This window comes from Geotrypetes seraphini, chromosome 11 (genome assembly GCF_902459505.1).
Source record: "Geotrypetes seraphini chromosome 11, aGeoSer1.1, whole genome shotgun sequence".
Classification (NCBI taxonomy): domain Eukaryota; kingdom Metazoa; phylum Chordata; class Amphibia; order Gymnophiona; family Dermophiidae; genus Geotrypetes; species Geotrypetes seraphini.
Genome location: NC_047094.1, coordinates 45,808,796 through 45,832,937, shown reverse-complemented (window position 1 = coordinate 45,832,937; position 24,142 = coordinate 45,808,796). Strand labels below are relative to the sequence as shown.

Here is a 24,142-nt window from a genome sequence, read left to right as displayed (position 1 = left end):
ACTTGAAGAAATCACAGAAAGAGAGCACCTGCTTTAAGTCTTGATATATCTCCCATATCACAGGGGACTAGCCACCAACCAGTGTTTGAAAGTTCTCAAATCAGGATCCTGCCAACTTCAGAGACCATTGAGAAACCTGTGGTACCTTCTGTGGTACATTCCAAGTGTCTGGGCTGGTTTTGCAAGATAAAAGTTTACCTGTTCATTTAATTTCCTTATGTCCTGTCAAACCAACTCAGAAATCTGGTTGCAGACCAGTTTGCCTGTCTCTACCTATCTGCCTATTGTTTTAGGACAGAAATGTCTGCAAATATTGATGTTTTCTATCTTGAGTTAGAATCGTTTATCAGTAGCTGGCAGGTGCTGTTCTGACTTGGAGGACTAAACCATTAGCCAAAGCTTATGTGTTCATCTGAGGGCAAACTAGTTAGTTTTAAAATGCTTAGTTTGTACTTTAGTACAGGAATGCCAGGACATGATAGAAAGTGAATAGAATGCCTGTGTATTTTAAAATACCATGTTAGGCAAATTTTGATTTTTAATCAGAATTGGCTTTTGAGCTGTAAGTTGTTACTGTCTCATTACTTCTGTCTGTCCCCACCCATTTTCATTGAACTCATCTGAGGTCTCTCTTCTCTATTTACCTCCTTTTGGATTTTCTCTCCCTACTATACCCCATTCTCCTCTCCATACCCCTTCAGTAGCCCTATTCTCTTTATCCTTTATCATCCCATCTTAGTACTGCTCTCCCACTCAACATACAAAAAAGACCAAATAAATGAAGTGGACACACAAAACCATAGAAAATGACTTAATTTTTCTAAAATAATTTTGTGTTTTGTTAATATGGAAATATATGGAAAATTGTAGCAATTCCACCTCCCTTCCATACCATCCCCTCTCCCCCACCCGATTCATCCCACATAGGCAAATTCCAGTGTGGCCCAACATTGCTGTAAACATATAAGTTTGATAGCACTGGTTGTTACTACTGCTGCTATAAAGAAGCAGGGCATGGCAGGATGTTTTATTGGCTAATGGAGTGCACCCATATGATATGCATAAATATAGATACTTTAAAATTAGTTAACTACCTATTTTTCATCTTAAGTGTCACAGACCCAAATCAGTTTCTAGCTTTCCATACATTTCTTTGCAATTAAAGATCCTCTTTGGTAATCCCAGGCTTTGTGAAATTCTGTTACTGATAACTAGAAAAATGAAATGTGAAATTTCTCCTCACAGCTACACAAATTTTACTTGTATCATACTATATATTTTGATGGGAATAAAAGTAGCAGTAATATGACAACTACTGTGTATATATATATGTATGGGACAGGCTATAATTTTTATTTATAAACTAGTATGACTTTATTACTCTCTCAACAAGTATGAACATGTAACATTTAATATTTGTGACAGGTGAATCGGATATATGTCATTTTTGATAAGCCTACGACAGTGTCCATGATAAAACTCTGGAATTACTCTAAAACCCCTCAGAGAGGAATAAAAGAATTTGGTGTAAGTAACCATTTGAAGTAGCTGATGTTCAGTTTCTCATTATTGCAGTGTGGGTTTGAGATGTGGATAAATAACAATATGTTAATAGACTCACTATCATATAGAGTCCTCAGTTTGATTTCCAGATCATTCTTTCTGGACCTTGAGTGAGCAATAGCTAGGGATTCATTGCTCCTGGAGTGGAGGAGTTATGGTCATTAATAAGGGGTATGATACCTGGATTTAAGACCCATGATACAGAGTTCTAGCTCCTGATCTCGCTGTCATTACTGCAGTGAACAGAGGGGTGGGGGAGTTTGGGCATGTTAAAAGGTTCCAGCTGAAGTGGAAAGGAAAAATACAGGACCCCAAAACCAAAGCTCTTTCTATTTATGTAAGCATGTTCCTTATCATCCCACAGGGTTATAGCCATAAACGAGAATAATAACAAGAACAAAAATTATTGATTAATAGTTCATGAGAACTAGAAGTAAAATTAAAATTTATGTTTAAAAATTTAAAATATCTGCCCCATAAAAAAAATTAGAAAAGTCTCCCATCGCCGCTCTCCATCGACCCCTGACAAAGCAACCCCACACACACACAAAGCGCCCCCTCCCTGAACCCAAAAAAATGGCAGGAGGTATGCCCACTTCCTCCTGCCAATGGAGGCCCCCGCTCCCCCCCAACCAAGAAAAAATGGTAGGAGGGATGCTCACCCCCTCCTGCCACTGGAGGCCTCCCTCCATCACCCCCCCTTCTCCCCAGTACCTTTAAGTCGGGAGCAGGAGGGGTGCTCAGTCAGTCCCTCCCACTCCTTTGCTGGCCACCGTCTGCAATGCGTGCCTTAGGCCCCTCCCCGGTGCATCATCTGATGCACAGGTATTGGCTCAGATGACTCAAGCTCCTTAGGCATCTGTGCCAATCAAGGACTCCCTTAGACTTACTATGTATCCCGGATACAAGGGGGAGGAGCATCTAGCACCAAGTTTTTTCTCCCTCTTCCCCCCCACCCTCCACCTTGCTGTCCACCTTTTTTACCTGAGCTGGCTGGGGAGATCTGCTAGTGGGGCTTAGGATCTATGTCAGCTACCATTAATTATTTGTTATGAATTTGTGAACTGAATAAGAACTTAATTTTTTGAAAAAGGGCTAAATAAAAATGATCTAAAATTATCAGAACTAAACTAAGCTAAAATAAAGATAAATATTAAATGTTTTGTAACTGAATAAGAACTAAAACTAAAATTTTATGCTGAACTAAAGTATCGCTGGACCAGCCCAGACAAGAGGGTTAAGTTTTCTACCAGCAGATAGAGATAGAGGAAAAAACAGAATTTCTCCAATGATATCACAGGTATAAAGGCTGCTGTGGGCTGGAATCCTTCAGTATTTCTGCACCTCCAGCAGATGGTGATGTTTAGTCAGTGTAGTGAGAAGTAAGTGAGGTAGTTTCATGATGGAAGGTGAGCAGCTTTCAGGAGCCAGTAGCTCAACAATGCTGCTGTCTCTTTCTGCCTCTATCAGGGTCAGTTTGGTGGTATATGCACTGGCTTGCAATGATTCCAGAAGCATAAGAAATAGAAATTTGGACATTCCACTTGGAACAAATAATGGCTTCCGCAATCCTAGCTTCTTTAGCAGACACAGCGGCCTTCTTGTCATGTGGGAGCCTTCCAGTGTACCTGGGATGTGGCTCACTTCTAGGTTTTAAAGCACTGTGTCCACGCTTTTGAGAAAGAACTCTGAGAGAGGCTCGCTGAGGGGGTCAACCACTCCTACAGCAAGAGCTCCCAAGGCCTATGGTGGTCCCTGCAGATGCACACAAGTGGCTGTGGTGAAATGAAGCAGGGAACTCAAAGGGCCCTAGCCCCTTCTTCATCACTCCAAGAAGATGCCTGGGACCTGGAAGATCCACTTCCATGCTCTCTCCCAGAGGAACTCTAAGGAAGAACAGTGATTCCCTGGAGTTGTCACTATTCAGAAAGGAGGAATCAAGTTAATCGATTCAGCCTCCTCTGCACTCTAAATCTCAGCCTCATTGCAGAAGGATCCACAGACAGAAATCTAATCTTGGAGGGCTGGTGGAAATTGCTTAGAGCATTTCTTCAGGAAACTCTGTCCCTGATGGTTGTAGATGAATAGGAGCAGTTTAGTTTAGAGCTTTTTTTTTTTTTTTTCTTTACCTCCATCTGTCTAGCAAGATTGAAGGAAAGGAAGTTATTTTACCATGAAATAAATATATCCTTAATTTCAGACTGCTGGGTTCTGGATCTTATTTGAGAGGGTCACAAGATTGAGTTCTATCGCCCTCCCCCAGATCTGTTCATTGACTCCCCCACCGGCCAGTCAGCCGGTAAAGGAGGCCAGGGTCCAAATGACAGTGCAAAATCTCTTGGACATCCACGCCATAGAACCAGTTTCCGAAGAAGAATTGGTCTCCAGCAGATAATCCATATACTTCATAGTGCCCAAGAAATCCGGAGACCAGTCCTGGATTTGAAATCCGTGAATGCAGCATTGAGAATTCCACATTTTTGCATGGAGACAGTTCAGTCAAAACATTGTGGTGGTAGCTCTAGGGGGAATATGTACCCTCTTTAGATTTGACTGAGGTCTATCTTCACATTCCCATTTTCCTGGACCACAGAAAATATCTGAGATTCCATGTTCTTCAAAGGCATTTCCAGTTTGTTGTACTGCCTTTTAGATTAGCTATGGCCCCATGCACTTTTAACAAGGTGATAATGGTGGTGGCAGCTCACCTCCGCAGGATGGGGATACAAGTACACCCGAGTCTGGACAATTGACTGATCATGTGACAAGTAGTGACTACAGGATCTTGGTTGAATAGCCAACTTCAAAAAGAGTCATCTAGAGCCTATTCAGTGCTTGGAATATCTAGGACTCCATTTCAACATGGTGAACAGCCGAGTCTATCTTCCAGAGCCACACAAACAGAAGCTCAGGAAATAGTTCACAGAGCTCTTAGTGATGGCCTGGCACTCCCTTCAGGTGCTGGGCTCAATGGTGGCTACTGGAAGTAATCCCCTGGGCGAGAGCGATTATGTGCCCCCTCCAGGATTCCCTGCTCTCCAGGTAGTTCCTGCAGTTGGATTCTCTTCAACTACAACTCCCCTGGACAAGGGAGGCAAAAAGCAACTTAAGCTGGTGACTCCAAGGGGATTCCTTATTGAAAGGCATGCCTCTCCAGATCACCTCATGGGTGTTTCTAACGACCAACGCCAGCCTGTCCTGCTGGGGGGCCTATTGCCTGGGTCATCCACTTCAGGGCCTTGGACCCCATCACAGAAAAAGTGGTCCTTAAATCATCTGGAACTCAGCCATTCAGCTCACATTGAGGGAGTTAGAAAGTTAACTGAAAGGAAAGGCGGTCAGAGTATTCTCCAACATTGCCACTGTGGTAGCCTATGTGAATAGACAAGGAGGCATCAGAAGTGCTCCTAGAGGCCCAGTTGTTGTTGAAATGGGTGGACACTCATATGCAAGCACTCTCTGTGGCCCATGTAGCAAGAATAGAGAACATTCAGGTCGATGTTCTCAGCTGGCAGACCCTCAGCCCAGGGGAATGGTCTCCGTCCCAAAGAGCATTCATTGTCATTGTACAGTGCTGGGGAAGAGTGGACATGGATTTAATGGCTTTGGCCAAGAATGCAAAATTCCATTGCTTCTACAGTTGAAGAACAGAACCAGGAAGTGCAGGAATGGTTTCCTTGGTTCAACCTTGACCAACAGATAGGCTCCCTGGTGGTCCAGATAATCTGCAGAATCTCAAATCACCCAGAGTTTGTGATACTGGTAGTTCCAGACTAGCCTCGTCAGCCTTGGTATGCAGATCTGGTGCAACTACAAAGAGACGGAGGTCTCAAGTTTCCGGTCCATCCAGGGTTCCTCAGTCAGGGTCCAGTTCCTGTGGAGAATTCAGAGCACTTTGGTCTTAACAGCATGGCTCTTGAGTGCACAGCACAAACCTGTGAGGGTTATTCATGGTAGTCATCTCGACTGCTTCAGGCAAAGAAGCCATCGATGTTTGCAGCTTATGCTAAGGTTCAGAAGGCTTTCCAGATCTGGTGCACTGGTGAACAGGTAGAACCTTTCGAGGCACCAGTTTCTGTGATCCTAGCATTTTTGCAAGCTGTACTAGAGAATGGGCTAGCAGTGTAATCAAGTCCAAGTGGCAAGCCTCTTGTGCTTCCAAGCTTAAGGAGGAACGCTGTTGCTGGCTTCTCATCCATGTGGCACCTGGTTCTTGAAGGGGGTGGTTAGATTGCGTTTTCTGTTGCGCCAGCCCTGTCCTTCTTGGAATTTTAAATCATCTTGAAGGGCTTTCTAAGCCTTCATATGAGCCTCTGCAAGAAGTATTCCTACTGGACCTCACGGTGAAGACAGTATTTCTGGTGGCAATAGTCTCAGCGAGATGGATCTCAGAATTGAAAGCTCTCTTGCAGAGAGCCTTTCTTCAGATTCACAGAGACTGGAGTTATAGTGCATATTGTACCTTCCTTCTGAAGATAGCGTCAGATTTTCACATCAACCAGGAGATTTGTTTGCCTACTTTTCACCCTATGACATAGCAGGTTCGTTTCTTGATACAGCTGTCACAAATTCATGTTAATTATTCTTTTTTTCATAAGTTACAGAGCAGAACAGAAATACAGTACTGTATATGATATTTCTGGGAAAGTTCCCTGTGACCCCCCCCCCCCCCCCCCCGTTTCTTCTATTTCAGTGGAGATCAATTGCTTTGGTACAAATTGAAGAGTGCACTGTTCTCCATTGGATGAGGAAAGGAGCTAAAAGATATGATTGTCATCCTTCTGCACAATTTACAACTATAGATGGATAACATCTAAAGTAAAGACTACTGCGTATGATTAACAGAAAAAAGATTATCCAGGTTAAGAACCTAATCTTTCATTATTAATAGCTATTTTGTATAAACTATGTAGTAATACTAAAAATCCACTTTATACTGTGACTGTGTGTCGCTTGTTGTCTTTGTCAACTTTTGGAAATGATTACCATGTGTGTAAGTCCCACGACTGAATCTTGTGTAGATATAGAATCATTTATAGTTGCTCGATAATTGCCAAGAAAATTCAAATTTGATGTTAGTAAGGAAAAGAATGGCAAGAGAAAAAGAAAATGGTACTTTTTAGTCTGAGAGTTTTGTAGCCTTAGAAGGATACATTCATGCCATCAATAAATGGTTGCAGATGGAACAGTACCTTTTAGAGAGTTTCTGTCAAGTCTGCTTTTGGTAATATTTTGGATAGTAATATAGGGGCCAATATTTAATAATAATAATAATAATAACTTTATTCTTGTATACCGCCATACCCAGTGAGTTCTAGGCGGTTCACATTAGTTAAACAAGAATTACATGCATTTAAGAATTGGTTGAACAGATTTACATTGATTGAATATAATTACATGCATCGTTACATTAATTAAGCATAGTTATGTACAGTTAGGTATTAATTGAACATGCATCGTTACATTAATTAAACATAGTTGTGTGCAGATAAGTAATAATTGAACGGAGTTGCGTAGAATTGGGTCTTGGTGTGAGCAGGGATGCAGATGGCGGAGAGGGTGACGTTGGGGAAAAGCAATGTAGCAGCTGCTGACAACTAATATTCAGTGGCATTTAACCAACTAAGTGCCACTGAATATTTCTGATAGCACCTAAATCAAAGCTGCTATGTTGGATGTTCCAGAGGCAGAATTTACACTTGCCTGTTTTAAGGTTTACTACATAAATTGGACTACAGAAAAGCCTGTCCTATTTTTATGTGGTAACCAATGGCCACTTTAAGTTCTGATTTAAGTGGCTTACAAAAAACTGGATATTGAGATCCTAGGCCTGCACAGGTCCTGGGTTTGAATATCTGGGAATAATGCCGTTGGTGGTAAACAAAACACTCTGTCCAAAAGCTGAATATTGACCCCACTTACTTTTGTTTTTCACTTGGAAGTAATTGATTAGCATTTATTATTTTTCTCATCCATAGCTTCTGGTAGATGACTTGCTTGTATATAATGGAATTCTTGACATGAGCCACATAGTACATGGAATCTTACCAACATGTGAACCTGTGGTCCCTTATCATAGCATCTTATTTACCAACGATGAGAGAATTTCTCACAGAGAAAAGAATACAGTTATTAGGTAGGTAAACAAATTATCTAGTGTTAAAGTACAACAGGAGATTAGGTAATTATAAATGTCATAAAATGTCAAGGGACCGTAATGCCATGGTATTTGCAGTCAAACTGTACTTTAGTTCTCTATCAAGCAATCTGCCTCAATGGAGGCACAAGGGTCATATGCATTCTCTGACAAGTATCTAGGAAGCATGGGAAACTCAATAGTTTTGTCCATCATCTAAGGAATATTTTTCTGAACTTCTGCAGCTTGTTTCATGCTGTTTTGCATGAGATGGAGGTGGTTAAAGAAAAATTACCTTTGTCTTCAGGGCAGCAAGCTGTGCTTCATTGAATATGAGGATGCCATTTTTGGCAACAGGCCATTGTATACTGTTAAGGGAGTTTCTTATCCACTTAGTTATATGTATATTTTCATTGATATAACAAGTCATTTTTTTTAATAAACATTTTCGCATGTAAATGACCTCTATTCCTGAACCTTTGGGTAGTCAACCCCTTCTTGTGAGAATTCTTCTAGAGCAGTAGTTCCCAACCATGTCCTGGAGGACCACCAGGCCAGTCGGGTTTTCAGGATAGCCCTAATGAATATGCATGAGAGAGATCTCCATATAATGGAGGTGCCAGGCATGCAAATCTGCTCTATGTATATTCATTAGGGCTATCCTGAAAACCCAACTGGCCTGGTGGTCCTCTAGGACAGGGTTGGGAACCACTTCTCTAGAGAGCCCATTAGCATTCTTTTGTTCCACCTCCCATCTCTCTGAGCTGTCCTCCAATTCCTCAGTTGGCTCTCTATAAGCGAGATAGTTGGAGCCTGTCTTTTCTGCTCATGTTTATTTTTCAATTAAGTTCTGTTTTGCTTACTGTTTGCAAGGTTTTTTGATGCTGCAGAGGATCCAAGTTTTGGGGCATTTCTGGCTGTGGGAAAGCGCAGACTCTTAAGGTCGAGGATCTGCTTCCAAAGGACAGATTGCTTTGCAGTACATCCTGCGCTAATAGTTTGGGGACTCGGGGACCAATCCCTTGGAAACAAGGCTCGCCCCAGGTTTGTCCACAGTGGGCTTGAGCGCAGGTTGAGTGTCTCTGTGGCGTTTTTTCTAGGATAAGGGCCGACTGCTTTCCTCTCACCATCTGTGCACATGAGGTCTGGTGGGGGTTGAGTTCTCCAGCTGATTGATTCATTGGACTCGAGAGGCAGTCCAGAGTCAAGCAGTCTAGATTCCAGACTTATTCAGGCAGAAGTTTGCCTTGTAAGCTGTTTGCAGCTTCAGCACATGAATCGCCAAGTACACAGAATGGCTCAGTGAGTAACAGGCTTACAGCCTGAAAGACAATATCCGGGGGAGGGGAGGGGTTAAAATCAGGATTTTTTTGGGTACCAGAATTACAGTCAAGGTCCCCTACCTCTAAAATCCCCCAAAATGTTAGTTTTTGGACTCCAGTGTAACTCCCTGGCCGTTTTTGGCACAAAAATGCTGTCAAAGTAGCCATCTTGGTTTTCCCAATTTGAAAATAAAAGCCTCTGCTGCCTCAGAACACTTAAATTTTGCTCAAAAACTGGTGTGATGGACTCCTCAGGTCAGGATACCTTGGATTTGTGCCAGATTTTTGTTGGATGGCCGACTGAGGATCATCTGTGTCCCACGTGCTGCATAGCATGTGAGGAAGGAGCAAGAGCCACTGGCTTGGCCTCCTCTAGTCCCTTGGGAGGGTGTTAGTGCCCAGATGCTCATCATGCTATGTCTTCCTTACCATGTTTTGTCATATTATATTTTTACCATGCTTTGTAAACTTTGTTTTACCATTTTGTCAGACTTCACCCAGATACATTAGATTGATTGTGAGCCCACTGGGACAGATGGGATAAAATGCTTGAGTACCTTAATAAATTCATGTAAACCGTTCTAAGGTCCCTTGGGAGAATAGTTTGGAAATTGAATAAATAAATAAATAAGGGCCAGGAAAGATTCCAGGTTTGAGCCAGGGAGCAGTACAAGCATGTCCTCAGCAAAGAGCAGCCATGCCGCTGCCACCACCCCCCTCCCCAGAAAGGTGCTCGTGTGCATCTGCAGGGACCTTCTGGACGTCCTGGACAGGATTTCCCCCTGAGTTCATCAGTATGATGTTTGAAGCTTACATGATTAATAAGGGCCACATGGAACCCTCAGGGATCACGGTCATGCTGGTGCTAGGGGTTCTCCTCCCTCTTCACCCCAAGCACAATTCACCAGCAACAGTACTATGCACAAGATGGGGAGGTCCAGTCTGAGGAAGACTGGGCCGAAGAGGGCTCTGTTTCAATGCATTTACTCTACCAGTCAGGGTCCTCCATAGCAAGAGATACTTCTTCATCTCTAGGGGGACAGGATCTGGATCTGGTGGATGTGCTTGATCTTGGAGAGGACCCGACTGTGCGCAGTCTATTCAAGCCCTCATTGCTTTTGGAGGTGATCATGGAATCTCTCCAATAATTAAAGATAGAGACTCTGCAGTCCTCTGCTACACAGTGCTCACATATAAGCTGCACAAAAGCACAGACCACCTGTTTTCTCTCTCATCAGGATATCATAAAAATGCTAATGGACCATTGGGAGGTCCCGGAGGGGCCCCTTCGGGTGGCCAAACTCATGGCAAAGCTCTATGCAATGGATGCTGAATTTAACCAGCTCTTTGCTCCACCGAAAGTGGATTCCCTGGTGGTGCAAGTTATCAAGCATACCTCCCTTCCCAGTGAAGGTGGTGTGGTATTAAAGGATGCCCGGGACTGCAGGCTGGGTTTTGTTCATAAGAGGCTCTTTGAAGCTGCGATTTCAGGTTTAAAAGCAGCTGCAGCAGCATCTTTATCGCCTGGGCTCACCACTCCAAGTTGCGCCGTGATCCAGAGGCAAATGCTGGGAGGGATCACCAGTTTCTAATGTCTGGAGTGGATTATGTAGTGGATGCTCTCTATGATCTTTTCAGAGTTGTGAGTAAAATGTCTGCTTATTCAATTTCCGATTGCAGGATTCTATGGATTTGACAGTGGACAGGGTATTCCTCCACCTAGGCGACCTTGAGTAAATTACCATTTAAAGGATATTTATTCTTCAGAAAGATCTGAATGATCTTATGGCCAATGTGCAGGATAGCAAGCTGAAGTCTTTACCAGGCAGCAGGCCATGAACCCCCTAGGGGGTTCAGGTTGCAATAATTTTCAGACCTCCAGATATCGCCTGTTCTTGGAAGGTCCTTCAGGTCAGAGATCATTTCAAAGCTCCAGAGAAAGATTCGGAGGGGCCAGGTGCCCCCAATCTTTAGGATCCCGTTCCACAACAGCTCCCAAAAAGCAGTTATGATGTCAAGCTGTCAGCGGAGCCTCCACGCATTGGAGGGAGGTTATCTGCCTATTGGGGAGCATGGGCGGAGATCACTACAGACTGCTGGGTGATTATACAAGAGGGGACATTATACAAGAGGGGTACTAGCTTGAGTTCTATCCCCTAAATCCATAAATATTTTAATTCATTCTTTGGTAATTTTGAAAATTGACTATTGTAACGCGTTGTTCAAAGGTATTGCTTTAAAAGAAATCCGTCGTTTACAGATCATACAAAATGCTTCTATAAAACTCATAAAAAAAGCAAAAAAAATTTGATCATGTTACTCCACTACTCGGGGAAGCACATTGGCTCCCTGTAGCCCATCGAATAACCTACAAATTAAACTTATTAGTCTTTAAAAGTCTTCTATGTAAATCTCCTTCTTTTATTTACAGAGTTTTTGATCCCCTATACTCCAATTAGATTGCTTAGATCTATTGATCAACATCTTCTCACAGTTCCTTCTTTAAAAATTATAAATACACGGCGAAATTCAATCTTTTCCGTCACAGCACCTCAAACCTGGAATTTACTTCCAATCAATATTCGAGAAGAATTAGATTTGGATAGATTTAAAAGTAAGCTCAAATGCTTTCTTTTTAAAGATGCATTTGACAGCTGAGATAATCAGAACGTACGATCTGACTAAAGTTTTTTATAGATCTCATTATATTTACTCCTCTTGCCTCCCTTCGTTTTTCCTTCCTAACGTTGTTTACCATATATGTTTTCTTTAACCTTCTCAAAATTGTATTTCTTTCCCTTCTCCTTTCCCTTTGTATCCCATGTTTGTCTTAAGTTTTTTGTTTTTTTTTAAATTAAATTGTCAGTCTCCCTTTATTAACATATGTTTATTATTATACTATGTACATCGCTTAGAATGTTAAATAAGTGATTAATCAAATATTGAATAAACTTGGAAACTTAGTTCTTTCATCCCTTCCTGGGCCTTTTTCTGGACTCTCCAACTGGGAAGCCAGAAAAAGCAACCAAAGTCCAAGCAACAGTTTAAAGGTTGCTGGATTTGGAAGCCATAGATCCTGTACCAGAGCAAGACTCAGGCTCCAGCAGATACTCAATATACTTCATAGTGCCCAAGAGAGGCTCAGAAAACTGGAGGATGATTCTAGACATCAAGGTAGTTAATGCAGCCCTCAAGATACCCCATTTCTGGATGTAACCCTCTGTGATAATGTTCAGAACCCAGTAGTTGGATGTTATATGTTCCCAAGCCTCCGGAAAACTCGAGAACTGACCTCCAGACTTCATCAAATTCTACATGGTGGACATAGCAGCATGTGAGGATGTCAATTTTGGGTCCTCGGCAGGCTCCTCTGTCCCACTTGAGAGTTTGGGGACTGCTTAGGTACATCTCTGTGGTTCAGCATATTATTCATGTTGCACTGGAAAAAGGAGATTAGGTTCTTACCTTGATAATGTCTTTTCTAGTAGATAGGGATGGTATGTTGAATCCCCCACCCATCAATTATCTGATGCACTTGCTTTCTGACTCAAGCTTAATGGTCAGCTTCACAGTTCAGATTTTCCTGTGAGTCATACTATGGGATTATGAAGAGTCTGTATATAGGGAGGAATGTTTGAGCTCCGTAAATGTTCAGGCTGTTAAGTTCTTGTGATGGATTTTTCTTGCATTACTGTTCATTCAGTGACTGTTTTGCATTTATCTGAGCAAATCAGATGCTTGGTTTCGGGGAGTTCCCTGTATCCCTCCTTTTCCTATCTCTCCCTAAAGGGCTGTCACCGACTTTGATACAGACTGAAGGGGGCAGCAGAGACCAAGGAGGAGGAGATGAAATGCTGTGGTTGACATCTTCTACAGAGTGCTCAGAACTATGCGAGAATAACTCTATGGTTCTCAGTATACCATTCCTATCTGCTGGAAAAGATATCAAGGTAAGAAATTAATCTTTTGTTATTCATTACCTTGTTTTCATTAACAAGTGACAATTAACATTCCACTAGCAGTTTCTTGTTTTCTTCTGGTGATGCTTTCTCTTATTCTGCTAATTTCTTTCCCATTTTTTGTTTCATCCTTTAGTAATCATGTAGAAGATCAGGATGTCAGAATGATGAATGAAAATAAAATTGTTACACATTCTAAGAAGAAACAAATTGCTGACCCAGGTTGGTTAAGAAGATAATGTAACAATTAAAAGCAGGGATTTTGAGAATGGGGGGGGGGGTGATGTGAAAAGTTTATTGTATAGACAAGAGACCTGAATGCTTCTGGAAGAACATGGAAGATATCTTTTTGTTGGTGGTGATCCATTGAAATTTATTACAACTTTGATTCCAGTTGTCGTATAACTACTCTGCTTTAAATTTTGATGAATCTTTGTCCGGGCCCAAGAAAATAAGATTGATCTTCATATTTAGATCATGTAAGATCCTTTCTGTTTTAAAAATTTGTTTTATCCTCCTTGCCTCCAGAAAAATAGGCACCCAACTACAGGTAATTTCTTCCCTGTTTAGTAGAAGGAGCAGCTTTGGTCAAGAGGAGATTTCCCTACATTTTCAAGATATCTTATAGATTTTCTTTTTTGCCAATTCCTGTTGTCTTCTGATTCCTAAGCAATGAAACATTTATTTTTCCATTACTTAATTTAGGATATGGTTTATAGTATTTGCCATGTACACAAGGCCCTGGATTCTCTATAGGTCATCCACATTTGGGCTCCCCAATCAGTGCATAAACTAATTAGTCGTTAACAGTCAGTTATTGGAGTTAACAAGCACTTAATTGGTGGTAATTAAGAGTTATTGTGAATCTGTCCTATACCCCACTCTATAATTTGTGCACCTAAGTTTCATAGTATGCAACTCCAAAGGAGGCTTGACCAGGAGAGGAGCATAGGTGGGATATTCCTAGAAATTCCAGTGCAAAACAGACACTAGTCTTGACAAGTGGGTTATCCTTCTTTACCCACATGTTCTTTCAGAAGGAATTATCCATAGCTTTTTAGCTCCTGTGCCCCATCTCCTTAGTTTTCCCTTCTGTAGGCAAGTTGAGAAGGTGTCATTTTTTTCTACTCTGCATGTGATTTGTTATTTTGGGGTTTTTAATCCGAAGTTCAAGGCTTTGTGGTGCTCCAGAGGTTCCCAAGATTTCTGGGACAGCGTATCCTGAGAGAAGATACAGTTTCTGAACCAGAGGACTGTAGTTGTGGGGGGGGTGAAACCGTTTTGCAGGACATTACCGCTAGCCTGCACTAACCATTAGGATAGCTCTGGGTGCATTCCCCTGGGAGCTTAGCTTGCCTTTTATCTATTAGACTCTGGAGCACAGGCTGAGTGGCCCTTTTTTGGTCCAGAGGGCTATAGCGGGTGCCAACTTCGTCCTCCTTCCCTGAAGACTCGTGAGGAGCTAGTGAGGTCGAGAGTTCAGGCTTTCAGAGTCTGTCTACAAGGCAGCCTGGAGATACAAGCAGCTGGAGGATCTTAAATACTTCTCTGAGGCAGAAATACTTCTCCATTGTCCAGCTGCAGTATGAGCTGATGCAGGCACACCACCAGGCAGTTCTGTGAGTACAATCTATTACTGTCTATGGGAGACTTCACGGTAGTTCAGGAACTAGTTTTAAGGGTCTCTGGGACTTCCTATAGGATCCCCCACCTCCAAACATCCCTTTTCTGACATTTTTGTGATTTTATTCAGTCTCCCTGGGCAGTTTCTTGACACCAAAATGCTGCCGCAGCAGCCATCTTGGATTTCCCGATTTTATTTTAAAAGCCTCTATTTTCCTCAAAACACATCGATTTTTCTAATCATCTTTGTTGCAGAGCAGAAAAGACTTGACATAGGCCTAGATTCTCAACTGTTCTGGTAGCGATTTTAAAAAAGTGAGTCATTCTCCAAAAAACGCTCTACCAGGAGAATCATCAAATTCCTCGAACATCTATTCAATATTGCAGTCCATCGTTCACCAAAGGATTTGTCTGTGGAAATATTTTAGGTTCATTGAGTATACGTAATCCCCTAGGGATCATTGCACTCTTTAAATATTGCACCAAGGTGCAGTTCAGCCCTTATTGCTGTCTTCATGATATTTTCCAATTCAAGCCAAGAAGAGTCCACAGGGGACCCCACTTCATTGTCCAGAAGAGCAGGTCTCAACAACACCTTCTTGAGATGCTCTTCTGTATATCCTTCAAACTGTGCCAGATCTTGCGCCATGATAAATTCCACTTAATGCCTAACAAACTGGCAAATATTTATCTTCCACTGGTTATATCCAGCCTAAACGTCAATCTTCCTTTTAATATGGTAGGGGCTGGATTCATTCTAATCCCCCTCAAATCGCTGCTTATTTTCAAGGACGCCTCAGCCCCACCACTCCACCGCTGTAATGACTTGCAACCGCTGGAAGAATTATGTGGTGCTTCATCATTGGCTGCCCATTTAGATATCGTTATTTAATTTTACTACTATTATTTTAAGTGGTTCATTGATTGCTTCTTAATGTAATAAATACTCATAAATATCATAAATATAAAGTGCATGCGAGACCCCCCAAGCAGCTGGAAAGATGCTCATTCTCTCCCACTGCAAACAACACCTCCCCTGCAGCGGGAGAGATGCCCACTCCCACCACAAAGCAACTCACCCCCCCAGCAGCAGGAGAGATGGCCATTTTCTCCCGTTGCCATGCAAACCTCCCCCCCACCCCCCGGGCTCTGACTCCCAGTACTCTCTCCCCCTTACCTTGAGTTAGATGGCTGACCGGAGGGATGCCTACTACCTCTGGCCAGCTGGCATGCCTCTTCAAAATGGGCTTTCCCTTCCCAGGTGCATCCTGGGATGCACCGGGGAGGGGCCTAAGACTCTGATTGGCCCAGGTTGTTTAAGGCCCCTCCTATAGTCTGAAGGTGTTGAATCAATGAAAGATACTCCTGCCACAATTTCCAAAAGGATTATATTATTATGATCCTTGGAGTGGCATTCTGAGATTCTTCCATCAGTTAAGCATCAGGTGAGGAGAGTAGAAGGCAGCAGGAAGGAGAAGAGAAAAGGAGGAGAAACAGCAAGCTACAAACCAAAACGAAGAGCTGAGGAGGGAGTAAGAAACGAGCAGGAAGCTAGGGGCAGCGGCGAGAGTAAGCGCTGCCCACCCCCCTGCGTCGGCAGAGTCATCGGCAGAACTCCCCCTTAAAAGGGGAGGAGCCAATGATGCGCAGCCGTTTGGCGTGCGGCGAAGGCGAGCTGCAAAGGCGCTCGCCTTAGCGAGAGCGCCTTTGCGAAGGGCCTCAAGAAGGGCCAAATCAATCAATACACCTGAAGACACCAGAGGACAGCAAGGTAAGGACGCGGCAGGCACTAAAGAGCACACACACACAAGTAAAGGTAAGGTAAGGATAGCACACACACACACAAGTAAGGTAAGGACAGCACACGCACACACACAAGTAAAGGTAAGGAAGGACAGCACACAAAGGCAAAAGACAGCAAGGTCAGGAAGCGGCAGGCACAGAAGAGAACACACACACACAAGCAAAAAGGTACCAGTACAATAAAGAGTACTCCAAAAAAGCAGGACAACAATGAAAGCAGAGGGATTCCAGAGGATGGGCTTCCCAGTGTACTGCACAGACTGCCATATGTATGCAGTCGGTGTCAGCAGCTGAAAAGCTTGAAGAAGGAAGTCAGTCGACTGAAGTACAGGATTCAGGAACTGGAGGGACTTTACATCACAGAAAACCCGATCAGGACAGCTGAAGACCCTTTGAGGACACAGATCTCCGACCAGAGCGAAAACTGAAAAAGAGAAAGTCTGCAATCCTAGTGGGAGATTCAATCCTAAGGCAAGTGGATAGCCACATAGCAGGAGGGAGAGAGGATCGGCTAGTGACCTGCCTCCCAGGAGCAAGAACAAAAGACATCGTTGACAGAATTGAAAGGATCCTAGAAGGAGCAGAGTCGGAAGAGACTACAGTGATGATGCACATCGGGACAAATGATGTCAGCAGGAGAGCCTACAGCAGGAACGCACTGATCGAACAGTTCAAGATTCTGGGAAGGAAGTTGAAGATGAGGACTCAGAGGATAGCGTTTTTAGAAATCCTACCAGTACCGAGGGCAGATGTGAAGAGGCAGACGGAACTACAATCAATAAATGCATGGATGAGGAAAGGGGTTCCACTTCGTGAGAAACTAGACAACGTTTTGGGACAAGAACAAGCTCTTCAGGAGGGATGGACTACACCTGAGCAAGGCAGGAACTAGACTTCTAGCAAATAACGTCAGGAAAGGAATAGAGCTGGCTTTAAACTAAAAAGAAGGGGAAAACCGACAGTCGACCAGGTGTCGATGATTCAGAAGAAGGTATCCTGAGAAGATACTGAGTGGGGAAAAATGCTGGGAAGGCACAACGGGCGGACAACAAGAGTTGATGGAACAGGAAGATGAGGAGAAGAAGAATGCAGCACAGGGGGAAGACAAAATGGGCAAAAACCAAGAGTTGACAGGACAAGAAGAGGATGATAATAAGAACGTGGCACAGGAAAAGAAAATGAAGACAAGAAATTACCAGGACTTAAATTGCATATATACTAATGCAAGGAGCCTAAGGAACAAAATGGGAGAATTAAAAGTCATGGCCAAAAAAGAGAACCTGGACATCATTGGGGTCTCTGAAACATGGTGGAATGAAGAAAACAAATGGGACACAGTACTACCGGGGTACAAACTCTATCGCAAAGACAGGTCAGATCAGAAAGGAGGAGGAATAGCCCTATACATAAAGGATAACATACACTCGACCAGAGTGGACACAGTGGGCGGCGACTGACAATTTGGAATCACTATGGGTCAAGATAAAGATGGACCTGTACTATCGTCCACCTGGGCAAAGCGAAGTAAATGATGAAGAAATGGAAGCTGAGATGAAACGGGAATGCAAAAATGGTAACACCATTGTTATGGGAGATTTCATTCAACTATCCAGGGATAGACTGGAGTCTTGGAAACTCAAAATGCATTAGGGAAACCGGGAAGGGGAAGAGAAAGCGACAACTTAACTTCAAGAAAGGAAATTACGAAGAGATGAGAGTAATGGTAAGAAAGAAACTTAGGAACCGCTCAAAGAAATCGCAGACTGTGGAGCAAGCCTGGTCTTTATTTAAGGACACGGTGAGCGAAGCGCAAAATCAGTATATCCCCAGATTTAGAAAAGGATGCAAAAAGAACTGAACAAAAGACCCGGCGTGGATAATTAAAGAAGTGAAGAAAGCGATAGCAGATAAGAAAAAATCATTCCGGATGTGGTAAAAAGAGAAAACCAGGAAAAACTGGAAAGAGCACAGGAAGCATCAAAAAGAATGTCACCGAGTGGTTAGAAGAGCAAAAAGAGAATACGAAGAGAGGTTAGCCAGGGAAGCACGAAATTTCAAACCGTTCTTCAGATATGTTAAAGGGAAGCAGCCGGCAAGGGAGGAGGTGGGACCGCTGGATGAAGGAGACAAGAAGGGAGTGGTGAAGGAGAAAAAAGAAGTGGCAGATAGACTAAACATGTTCTTTTTGTCAGTATTTACAAGAGAGGACACATCCAACGTGCCTGAACCTGAAAAAATTTTCAGACGAGATCAAGCGGAAAAATTAACATCCATAGAGATAAGCCTCGAAGACGTACTCAAGAAGATAGATAGATAGACTAAAAACTGACAAATCTCTGGGCCCGGACGGAATCCACCCTAGGGTATTGAAAGAACTAAAGGAGGAAATAGCGAAACTACTACAGCAGGTTTGTAATCTATCCCTGAAAACAGGCGTGATCCCGGAGGATTGGAAGATAGCTAATGTTACGCCCATCTTTAAAAAAGGATCGAGAGGTGACCCGGGGAACTACAGACCGGTAAGTCTGACTTTGGTTCCGGGGAAGATGGCAGAAGCGCTGATAAAAGACAGCATCGAAGAGCATCTAGAAAGAATAAACTGATGAAAATGAGCCAACACGGCTTCTGCAAGGGAAGATCATGCCTAATGAACTTACTGCACTTCTTCAAAGGAATTATCAAACAAATGGACAAAGAGGCCCCCATAGACATCGTATACTTGGATTTCCAAAAAGCCTTTGATAAGGTACCCCATGAACACCTACTATGGAAACTGAAGAACCATGGGGTGGAAGGGGATGTACATAGATGGGTCAGAAATTGGTTGGCAGGTAGGAAGTAAAGGGTAGGAGTGAAGGGACACTACTCAGATTGGAGATAGGTCAAGAGTGGCGTTCCGCAGGGGTCGGTACTCGGACTGCTGTTATTCAATGTATTTATCAATGACCTAGAAACAGGGACGAAGTGCGAGGTTATAAAATTTGCAGATGACACAAAACTTTTTAGTGGGGTTAGGACTAAAGACGACTGTGAAGATTTACAAAGGGACCTGAACAAACTGGGAGAATGGGCGAATAAATGGCAGATGAACTTTAATGTAGAGAAATGTAAAGTCTTGCATGTAGGAAACAGAAACCCGATGTACAGCTATACGATGGGAGGGCTGGTAATGGGTGAAAGTAGCCTAGAGAAGGACTAAGGGGTACTGGTTGATAAAACGATGAAGCCATCGGCACAGTGCGCAGCGGCCTCAAAGAAGGCGAACAGAATGCTAGGTATTATCAAGAAAAGTATTACAACCAGAACGAAGGATCCTGCCGTTGTATTGGGTGATGGTGCGCCCGCATCTGGAGTACCGCATCCAATATTGGTCGCCGTACCTCAAGAAGGATATGGCAATACTCGATAGGGTTCAGAAAAGAGCGACACGACTGATAAAGGGTATGGAAAACCTTTCATATGCTGAAAGATTAGAGAAACTGGGGCTCTTTTCCCTAGAAAAGCGGAGACTTAGAGGGGATATGATAGAAACTTACAAGATCATGAAAGGCATAGAGAAAGTGGAGAGGGACAGATTCTTCAAACTTTCAAAATCTTCAAGAACGAGAGGACATTCAGAAAAATTGAGAGGGGACAGATTCAGAACCAATGCTAGGAAGTTCTTCTTCACCCAAAGGGTGGTGGACACCTGGAATGCGCTTCCAGAGGGAGTGATAGAACAGAGTTCGCTATTGGGTTTCAAGAAGGGATTAGATGATTTTCTTAAGGAAAAGGGGATTGAAGGGTATAGATAGAGAATTACTATACAGGTCCTGGACCTGATGGGCCGCTGCATGAGCGGACTGCTGAGCACGATGGACCTCTGGTCTGACCCAGCAGAGGCATTGCTTATGTTCTTATGTTCATCCAACTTTCACAGGTTAACCTGGGGGGATCTGGATGAGATTGTATACTACCCACTGACACAAGGAGGTGGAGCTGAAATGCTGTGGATGATTCCTTCTGCGAGAATTCTCTGGTAAAGGAAGATAACCACTTGTCAAGACTTATGTATTGACTTAGTATTCTTTATACTGGAAAGATTATCAAGGTAAGATCCTAATCATCCCTTAGGCACAGTGTTGAAGAATACCTGTATTTGAGTGCTTAACTGCCATCAGTTGGGCATCAGCATTTGGTAGGCATAAATGATCATGCTCAAAGTTAGGCATGAAATGTGTACTAATCTTGTATTCTATAAAGAGTACAAAATAGTAGCTATAACCTTTCACAGCAGTCTCATTAGGGGCAGCAAGATGTCACAGACACCATTTTCACTATGCCCCAAGCAAGAGAAGGAGCAACTAGGGATTGCTCCTGCTCTTCAGAGGCCACTAGACCACCAGGGCTTTTTAGAAGATAGTCCTGGGGAGGACCTACAGGTGAGGATTGTGGAGAGGGTAGAGTTGGTAGGCAGCCTGCGAGAACAGGTTTTTTGTCAGAGAGGAGGGCTGGCCCAGGCTTGTGGTGGTATAAGTGGGAAAGGGGCAGAGAGTTTTGGGTTTTGGTGCCGAATCTGAAACCAAAATTAATTTTGGCCTTTGTTATGTAAAATGTGGCTAAAATTACAGGTATATTAATAATTTGAACAGTATAGTTTGCATTTCTGATTTAAGGGTGAGTACTGAAGATAAGGACATAAAGCAAAGCTTCAGGACCAAAGCTCAGTCAAATTCTCTTCCAAGGAAGAATAAGATTTGAATCTCATAGCTGATGGGAGACAATAGAGTTTTGCCATGATATAGAGGTAAAGTGCACAGAGCCTTGGTAATATAGAAGCATGTAGGTAGAAGCCACAAGTATTACCATAAGATCATAAGTAGATAAGGCTTTATTAAAATACCCAAAATGGCCATGTTTTACCCTCGCTGTATTAGAAGTAAGATATTTTCCAGGATAGTAGATTAAAATGTAACTTAAGTAACCCAATCTGTTTGTGGGTCTCAGCAGTAAATAAAAATGTCATAGAAACATGACAGCAGATAAAGGCCAAATGGCCCATCTAGTCTGCCCATCCACAGTAACCATTATCTCTTTCTCTCTCTCAGAGATCCCACATGCCTATCCCAGGCCCTCTTGAATTCAGACACAGTCTCTGTTTCCACCACCTCTTCCAGGAGACTGTTCCACGCATCTACCACCCTTTCCATAAAAAAGTATTTCCTCAGATTACTCCAGAGCCTATCACCTCTTAACTTCTTCCTATGCCCTCTCATTGCAGAGTTTCGTTTCAAATAAAAGACTAGACTCGTGCACATTTATGTTACGTAGGTATTTAAATGTCTCTATCATATCTCCCATCTCCCACCTTTCCTCCAAAGTATACAGATGATGAATTTGTCAGAACTCTGACAACATTTTCTGCAATTTGAAACAGGAAGGCAGGAAGATGGCTGTTGCTCTTTGGCTTTCAGGGTTTTCCACTTTGGCAACACTAGAGAGACTTTTCTCAAGTGCTTTTAGGCCAGCAAGGGATTAAAGTGGGTCAGAATTGCCACCTAGGTTGTGTAGGGGATCGCAGTCCTGCTTTCTTTCTTTTTTTTCTTTTTGCAGGGGTGGGGTTAAGGGTGTTTTGGGGGGATTTTTGTATTGTTTTGTTTTTAACATATCTGGCTATTTTGTTTCCAAACAGCATTGCGCCCAAAAACTTGCATAACTGATAAAGAAATAATGAGAAGGAGAAGATACTGAACATCTGATGTCTCTGCAAAGTCTGGTCCAAGCTGAATCTGGCACACAAAGAAATATTTATTGCACTTCAGAATAACTCACTACTCTATTTGTATGTTGTGATACAGTGATATAAACCTTTCTCTTTTTTAAAGGAAGCTTTATTTATTGAACTTTGTATTCTACTTAGTTCACAATGCTGAAAGGCTGCCTCTGTCTTACAGTCATGAATACTATCAGGGCTTCTGCTGGTACCCATTTAGGGTTCTCCAGTCAGCTAATCAGCTAGTTCTGCATCATTGATGATGCAGTATAGTGATAGCTTGGGCTCCCATGATGCATATTACTGGTATATCACTAATTGGACAATTGTGATCTGTCTCCACCGGGTAAGTGGATTTAACAGAAAGGAGCATATGTTTACTTATATGTCAGATCCCTCCATGCAGTACTCATTTGGTACAAGAAATTTGCATGAGGTGATCATTTTATGAAGAAATACTCATTTACCAGTTCACAAGGCAAAGGACTTTTTGACCCTATTAATTTATATGTGGCTTCAGAATGGTTGAAAACAGATCTGCCTTTCACTTACTTAAATATAGCCATAGTAAGGGCAATCAAATAGTTCAATGCATTACTATATTTATATAGAAAATTTTCCCTGGTATCTGATGAGCTCCTGTGTAGTAGTCATGCCCTTTAGCGCTATTCCTATATTGAATTTAATTGTGCCTTTGAAAGGATGAAAAAGAGAAAACAAATTCATATTGCAGATACCTATTTTCGCTGTTAGCCTACCTGCTGTGTTTGGAAATGTATTTCCATATACATGTGTCCAGAGCAGTTGGCTTCATATGAGGAATGAGAGGCTGCATCCTGTTGAGATGTCCTGGCTCTGATTGTAAGGTTAGATGTGCAGACCTATTAACAGCTCTGTTACCTGATTGGTTTTTGTCAGATGATTGCCTGTGACTTAGACAGAACCTGATTGGAAAGAAAATTCAGTTCAGAAACGCAGTCAAATTTTGGTTCTAGAATAGGAATGAACTTTGTGGTAAGAATGTGAGAAATACTGGCCTGAGCCTTTCCACGTTTTAACCTCTGTTTAAGGTAAGGCAGCTGAATGTAAGTGGCTTATAGTCAAGGCTGATGTAATTACTATTAATTTGGAAAAAAATGTTAATTACCTGATAATGTATGAAGAAGCATTCTGACAGTATGGCCCTCCTTTCTGAATAGACATTAGGATGCTTATTCTGGACACAAACTGCAGAGCACAACTTAAATATACTCAGGATAATGATGTTCCTAGGTATTTATTTTTGTTGCAATAAATGTATATTTTACATACTGTTCTATAGAAAAAGGAAAAAACAGAAAAAAAAACCTTTTCACTTTATTACAGATTACATGGAGTTACTTATGTATTATAGTTTAACAATTAATAAAACTTTTGAAAAAAACAGATTTTTTTTTGTGGTTTGCAAACAGACTAAAAGAGTTAGACAAATGTATAACATTTGTGGAAGTGTTTTTTCAAGTTCACACAGAAACCATTTTTGCAAAAGACTTGTGTCAAAAGAAAAATTCATAAAACTGTAGAGATATCCCCTGTTGTGGTTAAATTTAAACTTGAACAATTTCTGGTGCCCAATTGGGTGTTTGTCCTGTAGTTCCATTCTTTTTGGTGGGTTTAAAATAGGTATCCAAATAGAAATGAAAGCATTACTAGCTTATATGATCGCTCATCTCAATATTGGTCATTCACTCCCTTCAAATTACATTTTTTGACTTCTATGTTCATTATTTTATTACAAGTCCCAAGAATGAACAAACAAATGGGTATCTTTAAAGGTCAAATGCGGTAAACATAGGGCTGGTGATATTCAGCTGGTGATAGACAACATTTTGTTGATCATTGGCGTCGTTAAAACCCAGTAATTCAATGCCAGTTCATGTTGAAGTACTAACATTGAATTTCTGGCTATGGTTTACAGTATAAATATAGAGCTGACTTGTGCAGT

General features: G+C 42.2%; 1 protein-coding gene across 12 annotated transcripts in view; it reads left to right on the top strand.

The window, feature by feature from the left end:
• Positions 1-23,577, top strand: part of KATNIP (katanin interacting protein) — a 154,761-nt gene extending 131,184 nt beyond the window's left edge. For all 12 annotated transcript variants that reach the window (XM_033963019.1, XM_033963016.1, XM_033963018.1 and 9 more), the window contains 4 exons: positions 1,426-1,527; positions 7,542-7,699; positions 13,117-13,202; positions 22,078-23,577. In XM_033963019.1, the coding sequence (XP_033818910.1) occupies positions 1,426-1,527; positions 7,542-7,699; positions 13,117-13,202; positions 22,078-22,136 (405 nt within the window). In that variant the 3' untranslated portion in view covers positions 22,137-23,577. The remainder of the gene's footprint in view (positions 1-1,425; positions 1,528-7,541; positions 7,700-13,116; positions 13,203-22,077) is intronic.
• The last annotated feature ends 565 nt before the right edge of the window (positions 23,578-24,142 follow it).